The sequence below is a fragment of the Corvus hawaiiensis genome, chromosome 13 (genome assembly GCF_020740725.1).
Source record: "Corvus hawaiiensis isolate bCorHaw1 chromosome 13, bCorHaw1.pri.cur, whole genome shotgun sequence".
Classification (NCBI taxonomy): Eukaryota; Metazoa; Chordata; class Aves; order Passeriformes; family Corvidae; genus Corvus; species Corvus hawaiiensis.
In genome coordinates, this window is record NC_063225.1 from 21,277,823 (window position 1) to 21,300,449 (window position 22,627).

General features: G+C 60.9%; 1 protein-coding gene and 1 long non-coding RNA gene across 8 annotated transcripts; both read left to right on the forward strand.

The window, feature by feature from the left end:
• Positions 1-195: 195 nt before the first annotated feature.
• On the forward strand, positions 196-22,444 carry CELF6 (CUGBP Elav-like family member 6). Of its 7 annotated transcripts, none has more exons than XM_048317868.1 (13): positions 196-446; positions 6,035-6,117; positions 15,423-15,471; positions 16,804-16,932; positions 17,017-17,096; positions 17,558-17,701; positions 18,046-18,190; positions 18,272-18,421; positions 18,677-18,739; positions 19,529-19,609; positions 19,715-19,858; positions 20,912-21,061; positions 21,240-22,444. In XM_048317868.1, the coding sequence occupies exons 1-12, from the start codon at positions 203-205 to the stop codon at positions 21,037-21,039; spliced, it is 1,440 nt and encodes a 479-aa protein (XP_048173825.1). In that variant the 5' UTR covers positions 196-202; the 3' UTR covers positions 21,040-21,061; positions 21,240-22,444. The 7 variants fall into 7 exon arrangements, with proteins under 7 accessions (XP_048173825.1, XP_048173826.1, XP_048173827.1 ...); XM_048317869.1 differs by having other exon boundaries at positions 19,532-19,609; XM_048317870.1 differs by having other exon boundaries at positions 16,807-16,932.
• Positions 1,362-2,007, forward strand: LOC125332696. The gene is made up of 3 exons (XR_007206588.1): positions 1,362-1,479; positions 1,527-1,648; positions 1,696-2,007. It is a non-coding gene; the product is annotated as an uncharacterized LOC125332696 (long non-coding RNA).
• Positions 22,445-22,627: the final 183 nt, after the last annotated feature.

Here is a 22,627-nt window from a genome sequence, read left to right on the forward strand (position 1 = left end):
ATACGGCGCTCCTGGGCGGGGCCGTCCGGCTGACGTCACGGGCCCGCTGGCGGGCGCGGGCCGAGCCGAGCCGAGCCGAGAGGTGCCGAGCGGGGCGGTGCCGAGCGGTGCCGAGGCGAGCCGAGCGGTGCCGAGCGGTGCCGAGCGGTGCCGGGCGGTGCCGAGCGGTGCCGGTCGGGCGGGGCGGGGCGCGGAACGGGCCATGGCGGCGGCGGCGGCGGGCGAGGCGGCGGGGGCGGCGTTCAGCACCGCGAACAGCGGCCGGGTGAACGGGCTGAGCCGCCCGCCCGGCGCCATCGCCATGAAGGACCACGACGCCATCAAGCTGTTCGTGGGGCAGATTCCGCGCAACCTGGAGGAGAGCGACCTCAAGCCGCTCTTCGAGGAGTTCGGCCGCATCTACGAGCTCACCGTGCTCAAGGATCGCTTCACCGGCATGCACAAAGGTGCGGGGGCGGCGGGCCGAGGGACCCCCCCGGGTGGGGCGCCCTGACATGGGACACCCAGGTGTGGGGCTATCCTGAGGTGAGGTGGGACACCCTGGGGTGGGGCGACCCTCAATACACTCAGTGAGGTACTGCTCTGGTGGGATGCCCTGAGGTGGAGCAGGACCCTCAGTGAGGTACTGCTCTGGTGGGATGCCCTGAGGTGGGGGGGACCCTCAGTGAGGTACGGCTCTGGTGGGATGCTCTGAGGTGGGGCAGGACCCTCAGTGAGGTACGGCTCTGGTGGGATGCCCTGAGGTGGGGCAGGACCCTCAGTGAGGTACGGCTCTGGTGGGATGCTCTGAGGTGGGGCAGGACCCTCAGTGAGGTACGGCTCTGGTGGGATGCTCTGAGGTGGGGCAGGACCCTCAGTGAGGTACGGCTCTGGTGGGATGCTCTGAGGTGGGGGGGACCCTCAGTGAGGTACTGCTCTGGTGGGATGCTCTGAGGTGGGGGGGACCCTCAGCGAGGTACGGCTCTGGTGGGATGCTCTGAGGTGGGGCAGGACCCTCAGCGAGGTACGGCTCTGGTGGGACAGCCTGAGGTGGAGCAGGACCCTCAGTGAGGTACTGCTCTGGTGGGATGCCCTGAGGTGGAGCAGGACCCTCAGTGAGGTGCGGCTCTGGTGGGATGCCCTGAGGTGGAGCAGGACCTCAGTGAGGTACTGCTCTGGTGGGATGCTCTGAGGTGGGGGGGACCCTCAGCGAGGTACGGCTCTGGTGGGATGCTCTGAGGTGGGGGGGACCCTCAGTGAGGTACGGCTCTGGTGGGATGCTCTGAGGTGGAGCAGGACCTCAGTGAGGTACTGCTCTGGTGGGATGCTCTGAGGTGGGGCAGGACCCTCAGCGAGGTACTGCTCTGGTGGGACAGCCTGAGGTGGGGCAGGACCCTCAGTGAGGTACGGCTCTGGTGGGATGCCCTGAGGTGGGGCAGGACCCTCAGTGAGGTACGGCTCTGGTGGGATGCCCTGAGGTGGGGCAGGACCCTCAGTGAGGTACTGCTCTGGTGGGACAGCCTGAGGTGGGGGGGACCCTCAGCGAGGTACTGCTCTGGTGGGATGCCCTGAGGTGGAGCAGGACCCTCAGTGAGGTACGGCTCTGGTGGGATGCCCTGAGGTGGGGCAGGACCCTCAGTGAGGTACGGCTCTGGTGGGATGCTCTGAGGTGGGGGGGACCCTCAGCGAGGTACGGCTCTGGTGGGACAGCCTGAGGTGGGGCAGGACCCTCAGTGAGGTACGGCTCTGGTGGGATGCCCTGAGGTGGGGCAGGACCCTCAGCGAGGTACTGCTCTGGTGGGATGCCCTGAGGTGGAGCAGGACCCTCAGCGAGGTACGGCTCTGGTGGGATGCCCTGAGGTGGGGGGGACCCTCAGTGAGGTACGGCTCTGGTGGGATGCCCTGAGGTGGGGGGGACCCTCAGTGAGGTACTGCTCTGGTGGGATGCTCTGAGGTGGGGGGGACCCTCAGCGAGGTACGGCTCTGGTGGGATGCTCTGAGGTGGGGCAGGACCCTCAGTGAGGTACTGCTCTGGTGGGACAGCCTGAGGTGGGGCAGGACCCTCAGTGAGGTACTGCTCTGGTGGGACAGCCTGAGGTGGGGCAGGACCCTCAGTGAGGTACGGCTCTGGTGGGATGCCCTGAGGTGGGGCAGGACCCTCAGTGAGGTACGGCTCTGGTGGGATGCCCTGAGGTGGAGCAGGACCTCAGTGAGGTACGGCTCTGGTGGGATGCTCTGAGGTGGGGGGGACCCTCAGCGAGGTACTGCTCTGGTGGGATGCCCTGAGGTGGGGGGGACCCTCAGTGAGGTACTGCTCTGGTGGGATGCCCTGAGGTGGAGCAGGACCCTCAGCGAGGTACGGCTCTGGTGGGATGCCCTGAGGTGGGGCAGGACCCTCAGTGAGGTGCGGCTCTGGTGGGATGCCCTGAGGTGGAGCAGGACCTCAGTGAGGTACGGCTCTGGTGGGATGCCCTGAGGTGGGGGGGACCCTCAGCGAGGTACTGCTCTGGTGGGATGCTCTGAGGTGGGGCAGGACCCTCAGTGAGGTACGGCTCTGGTGGGATGCCCTGAGGTGGAGCAGGACCCTCAGTGAGGTACGGCTCTGGTGGGATGCTCTGAGGTGGGGCAGGACCCTCAGTGAGGTACTGCTCTGGTGGGATGCCCTGAGGTGGAGCAGGACCCTCAGTGAGGTACGGCTCTGGTGGGATGCCCTGAGGTGGGGCAGGACCCTCAGTGAGGTACGGCTCTGGTGGGATGCCCTGAGGTGGGGGGGACCCTCAGTGAGGTACTGCTCTGGTGGGATGCTCTGAGGTGGAGCAGGACCCTCAGTGAGGTACTGCTCTGGTGGGATGCCCTGAGGTGGGGCAGGACCCTCAGCAAGGTACGGCTCTGGTGGGATGCTCTGAGGTGGAGTACCCTGAGATGGGGGCCCCCCTCAGGTGGGACACCACCGAGATGTGGCACCTAAGTATGGGCCACCCGTGAGGCAGGACAACCTGAGGTGCGGGGAACCTCTCAGGTGAGGGGTCTTGTCCCTCAGGCAGGATACCTCTGAGGTGAGGTACCCCTCAGGTGGGACAGCCTAAGATGGAGCATCCTGATAAAGGAATACCCCTCAGGTGGGATACCCTGAGGTGGGATGCCCTGAGAGCGGGGACCCCTCAGTTGTGGTACCCCAGTGGTGGGGTAAACTGAGATGGAGCACCCTGGTATATAGTGGGACCCCTGGGGTGAAGACGCCCCTGAAGTGGGACACCCTGAGGCAAAGGTACCCAAGTGTGAGGCACCTCTGATACGGGACAGCCTGAGGTAGGATATCCCTGAGGTGAAGGCACCCCTGAAAGGAGGTTCCCCATCAGATGGGACAACCTGATGTTTGGTATGTAAGTGTGGAGCACCACTGAGGTGGGATGCCGTGAGATGAGGGTAGTCCTCGTGTGGGACATCCTGAGATGGAGCATCCCAAGACAGGGGTACCTCTAAGGTGGGACATCCCTTAGGTGGAGGCATCCCTGAGGTGGGATAACCTGAGGGGGAGCACCCTGAGATACAAATGGGATGCTTTGAGAGGGGGCACCATGATATGGAGGTACCCCTGAGGGGGGACACACTGGTATGGGGCACCTCTGAGATGGGGGTACCCGTGAGGTGATGTACCCCTGAAATGGAGGTACCCCTGAGGTGGGACACTCTGAGATGTGGCACCCAAATATGGGGCACCCCTCTGTTGAGTTACACCTGAGGTGGAGGTACCCTTGATCTGCAGGCTACCCATAACGATGGGGTACCCCAAGGAGGGGAAACTGCTGGGGTGAAGGTATCCTTGATTTGGAGGCAACCTTGAGGTAGAGCACCCTGAAATGGGAACACCCCAGTATGCAGCATTTGGATATATGGCCCCTCCTAAGATTGGGGTACCCCTGAGTAAGAGGGGGGCACCCACCTGGGGTCAGGATGCTGCTGTCTGGCTTGGGGGTACCTGTCTGGCATCAGCACACCCACGTGAGTTGTGTGCACCCCTGGAGCTGGAACACGCCTGGGATACAGGCACCCACTGTGGATGGGAACACCCCGTGTCTGCGCTGTGTCCCAGGTGCTGTGGCACTGTGACATGGCATGTGGAGCACTGGCACTCGGAGCAGTGACGCACCAAGGGGATCCCATAGGCATAGCCGGGGTCTCCACGGAACCCCCCCACCCAAGAGCCAGGGTGTGCAGTGCCAGAGCAGGGTCAAGGCACCCCAGGTGTCACCCAAACAGGAGCCACAAGCTGTCACCGAGCCCCCATGCCACGGGCAGCACCTGCTTCACTGGCATGCCAAAACTTGGAGCTTTTGGATGCTGCCTCGTCGATGCCTTTCAGCCATGGGGCAGCCGCCTGGACTCTGTCATTCTTGGCACTGTGGCCTCCAACATTTCTCCAGGTGTCTCTGAAGCTGCTTGTGTGCCTGGATCAATGGGATTTGCACCCTTCCAGGCCCCCTCGGCGCTTCCTCCAGCGCAGGCTTCAACGTCTGCGGCCCAGCCGCGTGATTTAATTGCGGACGCTCCTCTAATTTGAACGGCATCCTCCCTCCCGGCGAGCCTCCGGAGCAGAACCACTCCTGCGCCAGCCCTCCGAACTTCTCCAGAATGCCCAGGCACCGTTTACATTGTCGCCTGCAGGAAAAACACGGAAAAAAAAGAGAAGGAAGAGCAGAGAGCAGGAAGCCAACATGATTACAGATGGTAAACACTGGAAATGGCACCGGGACTGAGGCGAGCTGCTGTGCTGATCTCCCCTTCCCACCCGCAGCGGGAGAATATTGACCCAGGGGGATCTCTTCTTGGCACCACGAGGGCAGATGTCCCCAGCACCCCAAGGCGGGTGAGGGACCCCATCCCGCAGCATCCTCCGCCCTGCCGCCATGCTCCCTCTCCTCCCAGGCACGCTGATTGTACTTATTAAGAGTTATTAATACTTAATCAGCTGGCGGATTTAATTGTGCCAATATTAAAAATGCATCAATGTCAATTTTATTCATTAAATATTTACTTTGTTGAAGGGAAACTGTTTTGCTGCTGTTTTAATATCACTTTCAGATGCTTTTGGATGTGACCCCAGCAAATTGGGGGGGAGCCCTCAGGGAGGGAGCGGCGCAGTGGTGGCACAGGGACCAGGAATGCTCCAGGAGAGACGGAGGGAAGAGGACCGGACCCTGTCCCTAGGGCTCGCTCGTCGCTGCCAGCTCTGTGCAAGCGAGTGGCTCGGCAGTGAGTCAGCGTGGGAAAACCTCACCCCAGGCGTATTCCCGATTTCCAAAGCGCCATGATGTCGAAGGAGACGGAGCGCCTTCACCACATGAATCTCATCCCAAGGAGGATGCTCAGGGCTGGGAGAAGCCTGGTGGCAAGACAGGGTGCACAGCCTCAATGCCTGGAGATCTGCTTCCTGGAGGACTTGGACTGTGACTTTCCCCAGGGCTGGGGCTGGAGTGCTGCTGCCCATGTGCTGCCTGCTCCTCCCTGGCTCCTTCCTTCATCCCGCTGCTCCATCTCCTACCCTGTTCTGGGGGTGAGCTCTGACCCTGCGTGTGCCCATCTTGGTGTGGAGTACCAGGGTATCAGGATGCTGGATACTGGATGTCATGGTGCCAGGGTGTCAGTGTGATGGGATGGTGAGTGCCACGGTGCTGAGCTGCTGGATGCCACAGTGCCAGGGTGCTGGATGCCACCATGCCAGGGGGCCAGACCCCAGGTTGTAGACTGCCAGGGTGCCAGAATGCTGAATGCCAGGATGTCAGGGTGCTGGGATGCTGGATGCTGTGGTGCTGAGGTGCTGAATGCCACCATGCCAGGTTGCTGGGGTGCTGGCTGCCACCGTGCCAGGGTGCCAGACTGCTGGGTTGCCAGATGCCACAGTACCAGGGGGCTGGGATGCTGGGTATCACTGTGCTGGATGCCAGGATTCTGAAACACCACAGTGCCATGTCAGCTGTGCCATCGGCTCCCTGCGTGCCCGGGGCTCTGTGGTGATACCAGGCCACACACTGACCCCGTCTCCCTGTCTCCACAGGCTGTGCCTTCCTCACCTACTGCGCCCGCGACTCCGCACTGAAGGCACAGAGTGCCCTGCACGAGCAGAAGACTCTGCCAGGGGTAAGTGACACCAGGGGGTTGGGGTGAGTTGGGACAGGGGCTGGTGACACCTCCCTGAAGCACAGGAGAATTAAGTGATGCTGAGGTGGTCGAGGTGAGCTGGAGCAGCGGCTGATGACGCCTCCCCAAGGCATGGGAGCCTTAAGTGACACCGGGGGATCGGGGTGAGCCAGGGTGGGGGCCGGTGACACCTCCCCGAGGCGCGGGAGCCGCTTCCAGCGGCCGCAAACCGAGGCATCGATTTTCCAGCCGCCCGCGTGCTGTTGCACTTTCTGTGGGCTCCGACCTCCCGAGCTTAACAAAGTGAAAATAAATATTTAATTATTCGCCTAAATAAAAATCAATAGGCCCGCGGGTTGGCTGGGGAAAGAGCCGGGGCCCGTGAATATCAATCCCTGCTGCGTGTGCGTGGAGCTGGCAGAGGGGGATGAGGTTTGCGGGGATGTGACTTCCTGAGCCGCGCTCTCACCGGCCGGGCCACATGTCAGTAGATTCAAGAGTTAATGACCCACCTGGGCAGCCTAAAGGAGGGGGTTCTCATCAGGCACACACGTGTGTGTAAGGCTGCTGCCACGGCCGCTCGCTGGGGGTGGGGGTGTGTGTGTGAGAGCACGTGTGTGCACATGGGCGTGTGGGCACAGGCCCCGCAGGGGCTCAGGGCTGTGTGTGCCCCTCTGTGTGTGTGTGCACACGGCGGTGCAGAGCCCTGTGTGCTTGTGCTCACACCCCTGTGCCCATGCAGGTGCTCACACCCATCTGTGCCTGAGCACACCCTGTGAAGGTGCTCACACCTCCGTGTACTCACACCTATCTGTGCCTGAGCACACCCTGTGAAGGTGCTCACACCTGCGTGTGCTCACACCTATCTGTGCCTGAGCACACCCTGTGAAGGTGCTCACACCCATCTGTGCCTGAGCACACCCTGTGAAGGTGCTCACACCTCCGTGTACTCACACCTATCTGTGCCTGAGCACACCCTGTGAAGGTGCTCACACCTGCGTGTGCTCACACCTATCTGTGCCTGAGCACACCCTGTGAAGGTGCTCACACCCATCTGTGCCTGAGCACACCCTGTGAAGGTGCTCACACCTGCATGTGCTCACACCCGTCTGTGCCTGAGCACCCCTTCTGTGCTTGTGCACACCCATGTGTATGCACTTGTTTACGCTTGGGTACACACCTGTGTGTGCCTGTGAACACACCTCTGTGGCTGTGCACACCTCTCTGCTCTGCACACAAGCACACCCATGTGTGCTTATGTACAACCCCTCTGCCTGTGCACACCCCTCTATACTTGTGCATCCCTCCTGTACCTGCTCACTCCCTGTACCTGTACTCACACACCCTGTACCTGCTCGTACCCCTTGTGCCTGTACTCACACACCTATACCTGTACTCACACACCCTGTACCTGCTCATACCACCTGTACCTGCTCGTACCCCCTGTACCTGTACTCACACACCTATACCTGTGCTCACACACCCTGTACCTGCTCATACCACCTGTATCTGTGCTCACCCCCTGTATCTACGCACCCCTTGTACGTGTATTCACACACCTGTACCTGCTCACACACATCTACCTGTGCTCACACGTCCTTGCTCATACCCTGTACCTGCACGCCCCCTGTACCTGTGCTCACATCCTGTATCTGCTCACCCCTGTGCCTGTACTCACACCCCTGTACCTGCTCACCCCTGTACCTGTGCTCACACCCCTGTGCCTGTGCTCACACCCCTGTACCTGCTGACCCCCTGTACCTGGGCTCACACCCCTGTGCCTGTGCTCACACCCCTGTGCCTGCTCACCCCTGTGCCTGTACTCACACCCCTGTACCTGTGCTCACGCCCCTGTGCCTGTGCTCACACCCCTGTACCTGTGCTCACACCCCTGTGCCTGTGCTCACACCCCTGTGCCTGCTCACCCCTGTACCTGTACTCACGCCCCTGTACCTGTGCTCACGCCCCTGTGCCTGTGCTCACACCCCTGTGCCTGCTCACCCCTGTGCCTGTACTCACACCCCTGTACCTGTGCTCACGCCCCTGTGCCTGTGCTCACACCCCTGTACCTGCTCACCCCTGTACCTGTGCTCACACCCCTGTACCTGTGCTCACACCCCTGTGCCTGTGCTCACACCCCTGTACCTGCTCACCCCTGTACCTGTGCTCACACCCCTGTACCTGTGCTCACACCCCTGTGCCTGTGCTCACACCCCTGTACCTGCTCACCCCTGTACCTGTGCTCACACCCCTGTACCTGTGCTCACACCCCTGTAACTGTGCTCACACCCCTGTGCCTGTACTCACACCCCTGTACCTGCTCACCCCTGTACCTGTGCTCACACCCCTGTGCCTGTGCTCACACCCCTGTACCTGCTCACCCCTGTACCTGTGCTCACACCCCTGTACCTGTGCTCACACCCTGTACCTGCTCACCCCTGTACCTGCTCACCCCTGTACCTGTGCTCACGCCCCTGTGCCTGTGCTCACACCCCTGTACCTGCTCACCCCTGTACCTGTGCTCACACCCCTGTGCCTGCTGACCCCCTGTGCCTGTACTCACACCCCTGTACCTGCTCACCCCTGTACCTGTGCTCACATCCCTGTACCTGTGCTCACACCCCTGTGCCTGTGCTCACACCCCTGTACCTGTACTCACGCCCCTGTGCCTGTGCTCACACCCCTGTGCCTGTGCTCACACCCCTGTACCTGTACTCACGCCCCTGTGCCTGTGCTCACACCCCTGTGCCTGTGCTCACACCCCTGTACCTGTGCTCACACCCCTGTGCCTGTGCTCACACCCCTGTACCTGTACTCACGCCCCTGTGCCTGTGCTCACACCCCTGTGCCTGTGCTCACACCCCTGTACCTGTACTCACGCCCCTGTGCCTGTGCTCACACCCTTGTGCCTGTGCTCACACCCCTGTGCCTGTGCTCACACCCCTGTACCTGCTCACCCCTGTACCTGTGCTCACACCCCTGTGCCTGTGCTCACACCCCTGTACCTGCTCACCCCTGTACCTGTGCTCACACCCCTGTGCCTGTGCTCACACCCCTGTGCCTGCTCACCCCTGTACCTGTGCTCACGCCCCTGTGCCTGTGCTCACACCCCTGTACCTGCTCACCCCTGTACCTGTGCTCACACCCCTGTGCCTGCTGACCCCCTGTGCCTGTACTCACACCCCTGTACCTGCTCACCCCTGTACCTGTGCTCACATCCCTGTACCTGTGCTCACACCCCTGTGCCTGTGCTCACACCCCTGTACCTGTACTCACGCCCCTGTGCCTGTGCTCACACCCCTGTGCCTGTGCTCACACCCCTGTACCTGTGCTCACACCCCTGTGCCTGTGCTCACACCCCTGTACCTGTACTCACGCCCCTGTGCCTGTGCTCACACCCCTGTGCCTGTGCTCACACCCCTGTACCTGTACTCACGCCCCTGTGCCTGTGCTCACACCCTTGTGCCTGTGCTCACACCCCTGTGCCTGTGCTCACACCCCTGTACCTGCTCACCCCTGTACCTGTGCTCACACCCCTGTGCCTGTGCTCACACCCCTGTACCTGCTCACCCCTGTACCTGTGCTCACACCCCTGTGCCTGTGCTCACACCCCTGTGCCTGCTCACCCCTGTACCTGTGCTCACACCCCTGTGCCTGTGCTCACACCCCTGTACCTGTGCTCACACCCCTGTGCCTGTGCTCACACCCCTGTACCTGTACTCACGCCCCTGTGCCTGTGCTCACACCCCTGTGCCTGTGCTCACACCCCTGTACCTGTACTCACGCCCCTGTGCCTGTGCTCACACCCTTGTGCCTGTGCTCACACCCCTGTGCCTGTGCTCACACCCCTGTACCTGCTCACCCCTGTACCTGTGCTCACACCCCTGTGCCTGTGCTCACACCCCTGTGCCTGCTCACCCCTGTACCTGTGCTCACACCCCTGTGCCTGTGCTCACACCCCTGTGCCTGTGCTCACACCCCTGTACCTGTACTCACGCCCCTGTGCCTGTGCTCACACCCTTGTGCCTGTGCTCACACCCCTGTGCCTGTGCTCACACCCCTGTACCTGCTCACCCCTGTACCTGTGCTCACACCCCTGTGCCTGTGCTCACACCCCTGTACCTGCTCACCCCTGTACCTGTGCTCACACCCCTGTGCCTGTGCTCACACCCCTGTGCCTGCTCACCCCTGTACCTGTGCTCACACCCCTGTGCCTGTGCTCACACCCCTGTGCCTGTGCTCACACCCCTGTGCCTGCTCACCCCTGTGCCTGTGCTCACACCCCTGTGCCTGCTGACCCCCTGTGCCTGCGCACCCCCCGTGTTCCCACCCTCGCCCCCTTCCCCGCCAGGCCCCGCCCCCGGGGTGTCGGGGGTCCGGGGGCGTGTCCAGGCGGCGGTGGGCGTGTCCCCAGCGAGGCCCCGCCCCCGCCCGGCCCGGCCCGGCTCGGCTCGGCGGGGCTGCGGCCGCCCCGCCCTCTGCTCCGCCCCCCGCGCGCCGCTGCGCGAGCCCAGCCGAATCCAGCCGAGCCGAGCCGAACCCAGCCCAGCCGAGCCCGGCCTTGCCGAGCCGAGCCGAGCTAAGCCGAGCCCGGCCGAGCCGCCTCGGGTGGAGCCGAGCGCAGCCGAACCGCCTCGGTGGAGCCGGCGGTCCGGCCGGTCCGGCCATGCAGCTGCCGCAGGTGCCGGCGCCCGGGCCGCGGCCGCCCGTGCTGTGGGTGCCCGCCGGGTCCAAGATCCTCTGCATCGAGGTAGGGCCCCGCCTTTGTCTGCCGCCGCCTCCGCCCGGCCCGGCACGGCACGGCCCGGCACCGCCCGGCAGCCTCCGCCCGCGCCGGGGTGGGGAGGGCTGCACCGGGGGGGAGCTGCAGGAGGGATGTGGGTGATGGCGAAGGGGTGTATCTGCTCCCGGGGATGCTGTGTGGGAGTGGGGGTGATGGCGAGGGTGTGGATCCTTGCTCCCGGGGATGGGCATGGAGGGGTGTTGACGGGGGGGGTGATGGTGAGCAGGGCGTATCTGCACACTGGGATGAGGATGGAGGGGTGTTGGTGAGGGGGTGCATCTGCTCCCAGGGATGGGCTGGGGATACAGCAGTGTTTGTGATCAGGGTGCATTTGCACACAGGGATGGTGGGTGTGAGTGTGGGTGTTGGTGATGGAGTGTATCTCAACCCAGGGATGGGGATGGGAATGAGGATGGAGCAGTGTTGGGGAGGGGATGTATCTGCTCCCAGGCATAGGATGGGGATGGAGCAGTGTTGGTGATCTGGGTGTATTTGCACACAGGGATGGGGATGGAGGGGTGTCGATGAGCAGGGTGAATGTGCACACAGGGTTGGGGTGTGTGAGTGGGCATGTTGCAGGGTGTATCTGCACCCAGGGATGAGGATGGAGGAGTGTTGGTGACAGGGTGTATCTGCACAGAGAAATGGGGTAGGAGGGGTGTTGGTGAGGGGATGTATCTGCACCCACAGATGGGCTGTGTGGGCGTGAGTGTTGCTGAGCAGGGTGTATCTGCACCGAGGGATGGAGTGCATGTGTTGGCAGGGTGGTTGTTGGTGATGAGGGTGTATTTGCACTCAGGGATGGGGGGGTGTGTGTGTGTGTGTTGCCGAGAGGGTGTATCCGCACCCAGGGAAGGGGAGGGTGTCGGCAGAGGGGTGTTGGTGGTGTACCTTGTATCACCCAGGGGGGCTTTGTGTGGTGTGGGTGGCGGTGAGGAGGGTGTTCTGGCACCCAGGAATGGGGTGTTTGCTGTGGGGGGTGTGTTTGCAAGCAGGGATGGAGGATGATGGTGAGGAGGTGTATCTGCCCCCAGGGATGGGTTTGGTGTGTGTGTTGGCTGGAGGGTGTATTTTTCCACCGCAGGTTTGTGTGTGTGTGGTGCAGGTGTGCAAGGGGCAGCGCTTGGTGGGTGTTGCACCCGCAGGCAGCGCGGGAAGGGGTGTGTGCATAGGCAGGGGTACTGCTTTGCCCCCCGGGTGTGCGCAGGTGGGTGTTGGTGGGTGTGCAAGCGCGTGGGTGTTTGTGTGGGGAGAGGAGCTGAGGGTGTCTTTGCCCCCCAGTGATGGTGACAGGGTGTGGGTGCACATGGCTGGGGGAGTGGCAGCAGTGGGGGTGTGTGGGCACACTGCATGTGACAGGGAGTGCAGGTGTCCGCAGGTGTTGCGCTGGGCTCAGGTGTGCATGGTGGCCATGGGGATGGGATGTGGGTGCTGCTGGGGGTGCCATGAGCCCGCCCAAGGTGTCCGTGTGTCCACAGAGGGCTCCCGGGGGTCCCACTGTTGGTCCTCCTGCCACAAAGGGGAAACTGAGGCAAGGGGCATTGTGTTCTCAGCGTCAGCTGTGCATCCCGGGGCGCGTGCCCAGGGTTGTGTGGGATCCATGGCAGCAGGGAGGCTTCTGTGGGTGTTGCGTGGGCGTGCGGACCGGGGCTGTCCAGGTGCCTGCGGGGCTGGGTGCGGTGGTGCGTGGCCGCACGTGGATGCACAGCACTGCGTGGGCACAGGTGCGTGGCTGCGGAGGCGTACGGCTGTGCCGGGGGGATTGGGGATGGGTGTGCTTGGAGGGTGCTGGGGATCTGTGGTTGTGCTCAGAGGTGTGTGGGTGTGTGCAGGGTGTGCCAGGGTGGTCATACACGTGCAGGGTTGTGTGGTGGTGTGGTTGTCCCCAGAGTGGCTGTGTGCCCTCTCTGTGGGTCATCCCCAGGGCTCTGGCATGGTGTTCCCATAGTGAGTGGCTGCCAGTACCCCGGTTCCTGTCTCCCTGCACTGGGTACAGAGGGGCCTGGGGACCCTGGGGATGACATGGACACCAGGCTCCCACAGGCACTTGCTGCTCCCCTGTCACCCACCACCTCCGTCTCATTTGGATGCATGATGGCCTGCTGGATCCTCTGGCTGTTGGCTGTGAGGACAAGGAGGAGGAGAGTGATGCCAAGGAAGGAACAAAGGCCAGAAGTGACCCTGTCCCACTGGGCACATCCCTCAGCAGTGATTCACTATGGGCTGGCTCTCCCTGGTACCCAGGCTCTTGGGGGGCTCTGAATTTGGGTGGGGGACAGTGCCTGAGCAGGTCAGGAGGTGGTTTAGCAACTGCTGGTGACCCCCCTGCGCTGTGGAGTACCAATGGTTTGGCCATGGGGCAGCTGGTGGACTGCATGTGGACTGCTGGTGATGGTGGGTGCTGGAACACCCCAAGCAGGGTGTCACTATGTCCTTGAGCTGTGGGAGGTGACTGGGAGTTGGGGATGGATGGATGGATGGATGGATGAACGGATGCTGTGGGGGTGGAAAGGTGGGTGGTGGCCAGATGGGAGATGGATGGGCGGGTAGTACAGGGATGTTGGGGATATGGATGGGTGCTGTGGGGATGGATGGGTGTTGGGGGGTGGATGGAGGGTGTTGGCAATATAGATAGATGCTATGGGAATGGATGGGTGTATGGGGATACATGTTGGGGACATGGATGGGTGCTATGGGGATGGATGGGTGTTACGAGGATGGGTGTTGGGGATATGGATGGGTTCTATGGGGATGGATGGAGCTATGGGAATGGGTGTTGGAGTATGGCTGGATGAATCCTGGGGGAAGATGGGGGTGTGGGTGATTGTGTGGGTGATTGTGTGGGTGTCCAGGATGGATGAGTGGATGGATGGGTGTTGCAGGGTGGGCAGGTGGGTGTCAGGAGCAGGGGGAAATGCCTGGGTGGCTGTTGAGTGTGGGAGGATGGATAGAGGGCTGTGGTTGGTGGCTGTGTGGACATGGTGCAGGGGTGCTGTGGGGACAACCAGGAGGTGTGGGTGCCACAGGGGTCACTGAGCACCCTGTGGTGGGCATGTGGTGATGCCAAGGGTGCCAAAACCCCCTTCTGGGGGTGTCTAGAGGCCAGGGCGATTTCTCCCCGGTGCGGTGTGGCAGCCCTGGGGTAGGTTAGCTGGTCCCTGAGGCCTGACATTTATAAACATCAGCTGCTCCCGGGGAATCAATACAGTTTAATAACCGGCGAGCGGAGACGGGAGACACATCAAAATGACACTCTGCGGCTCCGTAAATGTTATTCTAAATCATCCTCACTGGGTTTATTACATTAAGCATACAGCAGCGGGCATGGGAAATTTATTCCATCAAAGGCCATCGCGCTGGTAAATGGGGCTGGCGGGTCAGTGAGGGGGGCAGCCCCTCCCAAAATGGGGTTCCCTCCTCCCAGCCGTGGCAGGGATGTGAGGGACAGCAGGGTGCTGGGTTTAGGGTCTCGGTGCTGTCACAGCCTCCTGAGTTTGGGGTGAGCCAAATCCTGCCCCAGCAAAAGGTGGATGTTTGGGGGACTGGTGACATGATGGGTGACACTGTGAGGTGTCCCTCGGTGCCACCCTGTGCCACCTCATGACTCCTGGGGACTCAATCCCTTCCCTGGACCATCCCCAGCTCTGCGCTGACATTTCTCTCCACGTTTCCCTGGAGACGAGGCGGTTGCTGTGGAAACCTCCCTCCTCTTCTCTCTTACCCATCCTCTTCCTCACCCTGATGTGGGGGGACCTGGCTCTGCCCCCGCCCAGCCCCAAAATTTAGGGACCCCCTCCAGGGGTGCAGCGGGGGGCACCTGGGATGGGGGTGCACACGCACATGGGGGCGACTGTCCCCGTGTGTGCTCAAGGCGTGCTCGTGTGCGCACCCCCGCGCCGTCATGTGTGACATCTCGCCGTTGCCGTGGCGACCCCATCGAGCACATGGCTCGGGCTCCGCAGCATCGCGGGGGAAGCACGCTTGTTGCCATGGAAACGGCCATAATTGTAGCATTTTTCGGCTAAAAGAGGGGAAAAAGGAGGGGGAGAGAGGAGGAGAAATGGCTCCATGGGGCAGCGGGCCAGGGGTGTGCCTGCCAGCCCGGCATGTCCTGCTGCACACGGGTGCCACGCTCGTGGGTGCACACGGCGGTAACAAGGAGGCCAAATTTGGGTGAGGTTTGGGAAAAGGAGGGCAGTGGTGCCAGAGGGGCTGGGGCCGGCGGGGTGCTGCTGCTGCCTCTGCAGTCCTTTGCAGTCGAGGAAAGCGGGCAGACAGCCAAGCCTGGCACTGGCGGCCCCGCGGGCGCCTGCAGCACCGGGTGCCCATCGCCAGGGCTGGAGCATTGCCCTCTGCACATGGCACCCCCAGGTCGCTGTGGCCACGAGCCCCAGATCTGTTCTTGCAGGTCCCTCCCCTTTTCCCCAGCTCCCAGTGCCAGTTGTTGGCCAAATCCTGATGATCCCCATGGAAAGGATTCAGGGGGCACCACACTGACCACCCGCTCTCGCTTGTGTTGCAGATGAACCGCCCCATCCAGGTGAAGCCGGCCGACAGTGAGGGCCGAGGAGGTAGGTCCCCAATTCCCCGGCTGCCTGGCACGGGCAGGGGGACACAGGGTCACCCAGGGGGTGATGGGGGACGTGGCGGCATCGCGGGGGTTGCTGTGGGAGGGTTGGTTTGCAGAGAAATCTGGGAAAGGAGCTGCCTTTGCTGGTGGCATCCAAACCCGAGTGCAGAGCAAATGCCATGTTCTCTCTCCCTGTCTGGTCAGCTGGGGGGAACATCCTGGCATTATCCTGGGAATGTCCTGACATTCCAGGGAGCATCCCAACATCCTGGGGGGCAGAGCACCAGCCAGCCCCTCTCAAACTACCACCCCCCCCAAATTCTTTGGGAGCATCTGCCGCTCATGGGGCTGTGGCATTGCCAGGCTGAGGTGATCATTTGGGCACAGTCTCAGGAATTGGATCAAAATCCCACATCCGTTGTGTTACTGGGCAGGTAGGCGCTATCAGACATGCAGGATGCTCTCGTGGGGCCACCTGCCCTTGGCAGGATGGCTGGGGTAGATCCCCCCCCATCCAAACCCTGTTATTAAACACACCGGGAGCTGGTCCCAGCATGTCCCAGAGGGATCTGGCAAATAAATTACCCACTTACCGAGCGTAATTGGTGAAGGATTAAAAATCAATGGGTGAGCTGGGGCTCCCAGTCCAGCCCCCTCACCCAGGAGGCAATGCTGGGCTGCCCAGCCCACTCCCCCTGGGAGATGGTTTATGTTTAACTAGACAACACACCAGCCCTATTCCCTTAACTAATTTTCCTGGTACCTTAACGGACGAAGCATTCATCGTCTCCTGCCATTATTTATTTATTTCCCCGGCAACACTCTTGACAGGGCACCTTATTTTCTTTGTCAAATGCCATTAGCGTGCGGCGGGAGCGCACGGCCGCACAAGACAGATGCTGGTAATAATCATGAAATTCTCATTATTTACTATCCCTTCTCTTGTGTTTGGGTTATTGATGTCCCCTGGGCACGGCCGGAGGCTGCGGGTTGTTCTGTGAGTCAATCATATGAGGGTGATCACCACTGGTTTGTGGGTTCTCTTTGTTCCCACCACATCCCACCCCAGTGCTGGGGGAGCCAGCCCCCCCATCCCTGGGAAAAGCCCCAGCTCCACTCCCTAAAGCAATGGCTCTTCCAGGATTCACTCCTCAGCAATTTCCCCACAGAAGATGTTTTCCTGCCCTGAGTGTTCTGTAGGATGGAGATGATAAGCCCCGCACCTTCTCCGTGGGATCGGTGTCGCTCCCTCCCTCTGATGTCACCATTTGTGATGAGGGGTTGGGATGGTGAGTGACCTCCCACTCTCTGATGGGCTTGGTTTTGTTTTTAGAAGACAGGAAGCTCTTTGTGGGCATGCTGGGGAAGCAGCAGAGCGAGGACGACGTCCGCCGCCTCTTTGAGCCCTTTGGCCAGATTGAGGAGTGCACCATCCTCCGAGGGCCTGATGGAGCCAGCAAAGGTGGGCTTTGGGGCACCGGGTGGCCACCCTATGGACCTGCAATGGCCAAATCCAACCTGTCCCATGTTCTGTCTGTTCCTTTAGGTTGTGCCTTTGTGAAATACGGCAGCCACGCCGAGGCACAGGCTGCCATCAACAGCCTGCACGGCAGCCAAACCATGCCGGTAAGTGCCAGGCTCGCACCCTGCCCCAGCTGACCCCACGCTGCCTGCCTAATCCAATCACCCACTAATTTGATCCTGAGTCTAATTGGATCAAAATCCTACAGACTGGCAATTTGTTGGCCACATCACCCCAGGTTCCTCCTTGCCAGGGCACTGAGCCCCAGAGGTGGGAGCGTGGGGCTAATTCTCTCCATGCCAGAGAAAGGGGCAGTTTAATTAACGCTGAAGGTCAGAATTGTGAACAAGGAAGGGGAAAGGAAGCAGAGGTCAGGAAGCTGCCACCAGGGAGAAAAACTGGCTATAATTAAACCTCACATTGATCGTTGGTTGCTGCTGCCAAGCTGGGCAGTGTCTCCAGGGCTGAGGATGCTGCAGATGCTGTGAGCCAGCACCCACGGCGGGTACACAGTTTGGGGGCTTTGCTGTGGTCCCACCATCAGCCCCATCTTCCCCCACCGCAGGGCGCCTCGTCCAGCCTGGTGGTGAAGTTTGCAGACACAGACAAGGAGAGGACCCTGCGGCGGATGCATCAGATGGCGGGGCAGCTGGGCATCTTCAACCCCATGACCATCCAGTTCGGTGCCTACGGGGCCTACACGCAAGCGGTAGGAGCTGGTGCAGACCGGGGGCTTTGGGGGAGCCCCGTGGGTGTGGGGGTTGGTTTGGCCCATAAAAGCTCCAGTGCCAGGGGGTGTGGACGCCTGGCAGGGCTGGTGTATCCCTGTTTAGGGCCACGCGCAGGGCTTCCCCCCCACAGCTGAGGGTGGCTGTAGGGTGCAGTGATCCCATATTTAGTGTCACCAAGACCTCCTCCTGTCCCCAGGTCTGGCAGCAGGTGGAATTTATCCCTCTGAATCCATCCAAAGCAGAGATGGTGATTTACCCTCCCCTCTCCCTCCTTCTCTCTGCCTCTCGCTCTCTGTCCCCTCTCCCCCTTTCTTTCCCAAAGATCATGCAGCAGCAGGCAGCCCTGATGGCGGCCGCGCAGGGCACCTGCCTCAACCCCATGGCTGCCATCGCCGCTGCCCAGATGCAACAAATGGCCGCCTTCAACGTCAGCGGGCTGGTGGCTGCCCCCCTCACCCCCTCTTCAGGTAGGACCCCCGCGTTTGCCACTTGGCACCCTCGGGGGGCACTCTCGGGGCGATGCCGGCGCTGACGCCGCGCTCCCGCAGGTACAAGCACCCCTCCGGGGATCAGCACGGCGCCGGTGCCCAGCATCGCCACGCCCATCGGGGTGAACGGCTTCAGCCCGCTGCCGCCCCAGACCAACGGGCAGCCCGCCTCCGAGACCATCTACACCAACGGCATCCACCCCTACCCAGGTACACCCCTCCCCCGGGGCTGGGGCTGTGTGCTTGGCTCTGCCGGGGTGCTCCAGGGGTGCTCCCCACCCCAGGAACGTGGTGAGCCAGCCGCGTGCTCCCGTGGCATCACTGCAGGGAGGAGGGAATTCAGGCAGGGAGCAGCTCTGCCCCTCCACGGCGGCGCGTGGCCAGGAGCCCTTTCCTGCGGGAGCTGCGCATGCATCCCTGGCTTTCTCTGGCTTACTCTATCTTCCTTCTCCTTTCTCTTCCCAGCTCAAAGCCCCACGGTGGCAGACCCCCTCCAGCAGGCCTACGCCGGCATGCAGCACTATGCAGGTCTCAAACTTCGCTTCCCACTCCTTCCCTCTCTCCCCTCTTTGCTCCTCACCCTTATTTTTGGGAGGAGAACATCACCCTGGGGTTGAACATTGGATTGGGACAGCATATTTGGGCACGGATTGATGAGGGGGGCACCATGTGCTGTGCCCTGGCAGGAGCTCTGGGGCGGCAATGCCAGTGAAAGCAGCATCCCCTCATCCCACTGGCTCCTGTCATGGCCCCCCCTGCAAGTTTTGGGTGGTGCAAAGTGAATTTTAATACCATGGGGCTGAGAGAGCTCCATGGGGGAGCCCTGGCAGTGGTATCGAGGAGGTGAGATTTGGGAGGTGACAGAGGGCCAGCTCCACACCAAGACGCCAGAAGTCTTTGGATGTTTATGACGTGACCAAATCTGATGGCCAAGGACGTGGGCCACGGAGGGAAGGGAGTCAGAGCCTCCCGTGGAAGTACATCAAGCCCAGCAGCCATTTCATTAGGAGCATTGACAGCAACATCCAGATTTGCAACGAAAATCAAGTTTTGGACCCCAAATTTTTGGGGTTTTTCAGCCAAAAGTACCATCTTTCCTCAGCCTTGAGGCCATATTACTGCTATCACCAGGATCCCTCCTAGGAGAGCTGTTCCCACATCCCTGGTGTGCTGGGAGGAGTGGGAAAGGCAGAGCCAGCAGCCATGGGGCAGGAGAGGCCCTTCCATCGCAGGTGGCAGCAGGGGACATGCCTGTCCCAGCCCTTTCCGTGGCTGGGGCAGGTGCCGTGGCCTCAGCTTCTTGTTTCTCTCTTCCAGCAGCATATCCCACTGCCTACGCTCCCATCAGCCAAGCCTTCCCCCAGCAAGCACCCCTCATCCCGCAGCAGCAGCGAGAAGGTGAGGGGTGGGGGTCACCCCGCGTGGGGCCGGTGGCTCCTCGGTGTCCCCCCGGGGTGACCCCACCTCGCGGCTGACGTGTCCTGTCCTTTGTGTGTCACCCAGGTCCCGAGGGCTGTAACCTGTTTATTTATCACCTGCCCCAGGAGTTCGGGGACGCGGAGCTCACGCAGATGTTTCTGCCTTTCGGCAACGTCATCTCTGCCAAAGTCTTTGTGGACCGTGCCACCAACCAGAGTAAATGCTTTGGTAAGTCCTGGGGTGCGGCTCTCCCTGGTGTCCCAGCTCAGGGCTCCAGCTCCTCCCAGTCCCCAGCTCAAGGTTCCAGCCATCCTTAACATCGCAGCTTGGAGCTCTGGCTCTTTCTCAACATCCCAGCTCAGGGGTCTGGCTCTCTTCAGCATCTCAGTTTCTGAATCTCCTCGACATCCCAGCTCTCACCAGTCTCCAGCTCCAGAGTCCCATTCTCCTTGGTCTCCAGCCTGGAGATCCAGCTCTCCTACTGTCCCCGCTCAGGGGGGTCTGTCTCTTCCCAAATCCCAGCTCAAGGGCTTGGCTCTCCCCAGTGTTCCCAGCTCAGGGGTGTGGCTCTTCCCAACAACGCAGCTCAGAGCATCTCCATCTCAGGGGTCCATCTCTCCCTGAGGTCCCTGCTTGGGAGTTTGTCTCTCCAACATCTCATCTTGGGGATCTGTCTTTCCCTGGTCTCCAGCTCGGATGTCCATGTCTCCCTGCTGTCCCCTGCTTGGGGGTCCTGTTCTTCCCAGTGTCCCCAGCTCAGGGACCTGTATCTCCCTCTCACAGACCTCGGTGTCCCCACAGACCCTTTGGTGTCCCCACAGACTCTTTCCTTGCAGTGTCTTTGGAGGCTCTTTCACCTCAGGGTCTCTGCAGACCTGGCCTCCAGATGCTCCCTGAGCCCACACATCTCATCCTGGTGTCCCCACAGACCCCATCACCTCAGTGTCCCTGCAGCCCCTATCACTTTAACAGACCCTGTCACCCCAGTGACCCCACGAATCCCATCCCGTAGTGTCCCTGCAGACCACTCCAGTGTCCTGCTGTCCTCACAGCTCTGTCAGCTCTGTCACCTCAGTGTCCTCCAGAGCAGACCTCGGCGTCCCTGCAGGTGCCATCACCTGTCACCCAGTCCCCTGCCATCTGGGGCTCTGATGCTACCCCAGGACCCCTCTCCCAGCACTCCCAGACCAGGAGCATCCCATGGGATTTCGGTGCCTGGGTTGAGGCGAGGCAGCCGCCTGCGCTGTGTGCGGTGACAGCCCCGTGTCCCCTCGCTGCCAGGTTTCGTCAGTTTTGACAATCCGACGAGCGCTCAGGCGGCCATTCAGGCCATGAATGGCTTCCAGATCGGCATGAAGAGGCTAAAAGTGCAGCTAAAGCGGCCGAAAGACGCCAACAGACCCTACTGACCCCAGCTCAGCCTGCGGAGAGGTGAGGGGGCCTGGCCCTCGGGACGTGGCGGTTGTGGAGCATCCCCGTGCTACATCCCTGAGTGTGTGCAGGGATCTCTGCCTGGCACCACCCACCCCATGGACCTGGGTCCCTCCCTCCGTCCTTCCCTCCCTCCATCCCCCAGGAGCAGGCTGACGGCCCTTTCCTCCTGTTTCAGGTCGGACGTCCCGCGGTGTCTGACGACTTTCCCCTTCCCCAAGTGCAGTATCCAAACCCGTAACTCTCTTTCTTTGCAACACATCCCGGAGGAGGAGGAGGAGGAGGAGGAGGAGGAGGAAGTGAAGGAGAAAACGGCGAAGAAGAGAGTGTTTTGGTCGTAGCTTTTCCTTTTTGAATTTTTTCCCAAACTGGTCTTGTTTGTTGTTTAACGGGAACGAGAGGAAGACAAGGAAGGAGGGGAGCGATGCGGCGCCGGGGCTGCGATTCGCCGCCGGCCGCTCGCCGGGACTCACCGGATCCCTCGCCGGGAGCAAGGCCGATGGCTCCGGGCAGCCGGGCCACGATCTACCTTTGTTTTTTGGGGTTTTTTTTTAAAGCACTCATTTGCTGCTACCGATTTCCCAGGAGAAACGAGGAAAAGAGGCTCCAAATGGATTCTTAAACCAAAGCCGGTGGGACGGGACCAGCCTCGGGCGCTTCACCTGGAGGATGCTTGTTTGGAAAATAAAGAAAAACGGCAAGATTTTCCTTTTTCCCTGCATTGGGGGAAAAAAAGAAGGATCAAAGTATGTTGGACTTATAGAAGATATATATAAATAAGTATATATATATATATATCCCATGGAGCAGGGTGGCGGGACACGCGCTTCCCCTGCTTGTCACTGGCACAGGGACATAGGATTACTTGTTTCAGAGTCATATCATTCCTTAGAGTTTAGGGACCAAAGGACTATTGCTTTTTTTAAATATATCTATAAATAAATTAATTTAAAAAAAAAAACCAACAAAACACACAAAAAAACGTCGGGAAAGGAGGAGAAAATCCAACAAAAATTAAGAAGGTTGAGTAAAACCCTCGGGCATTCAGAGCCACGAGCGCTTCCTACAGGGCTCAGATTTGGGGGGTTCAAGGGCTCGGTTTCGGGGGCCAATTCGTGGCTGGGGACTGGGGGGATGCAGAGGGAATTTTGGGGGGGGGCTGCAGTGGCTCCCCCAGCTCCATGGCCCAGGGGGACTCGGAGCCCCTCGGTCGCCTCTGGCAGAGGGTGGAGTGATGTGGTTCTTTGCATTTTGGGTTGGTTTGGGGGGATTTTTGGGTTGGGGTTTTTTTTCAGCCAAAAAAACTTAAAAAAAAAAAGAAAAATGTGAGGTTTCGGCCGAAATGAAGCGAAGCGAAATAAACTTATTTTGTCAAAATCGTCACCTTGGTTGGTTCTTTGGAGCAATCGCTGCCGCGTCCACCACCCAAACACGACACCAGGGCCCCTTTTAGGGCCACCTCGGCTCCAGCTGGGCCGGAGCATCAGCCAGGAATTGGTGAAGCTGGGAGAGGACCATAGGCCTCTCTTTTTATTTGCTTTTTCCCAGGAATTGCTGTTTTTTGGA

Excerpts from the sequence above, each read along its gene's own strand:
- CELF6 (XM_048317868.1), top strand. The coding sequence starts at position 203 with ATGGCGGCGGCGGCGGCGGGCGAGGCGGCGGGGGCGGCGTTCAGCACC. Across the intron at positions 16,933-17,016 it reads GCCTGATGGAGCCAGCAAAG|GTTGTGCCTTTGTGAAATAC; the intron begins GTGGGCTTTGGG and ends CTGTTCCTTTAG. Across the intron at positions 18,422-18,676 it reads CGGCATCCACCCCTACCCAG|CTCAAAGCCCCACGGTGGCA; the intron begins GTACACCCCTCC and ends TTCTCTTCCCAG.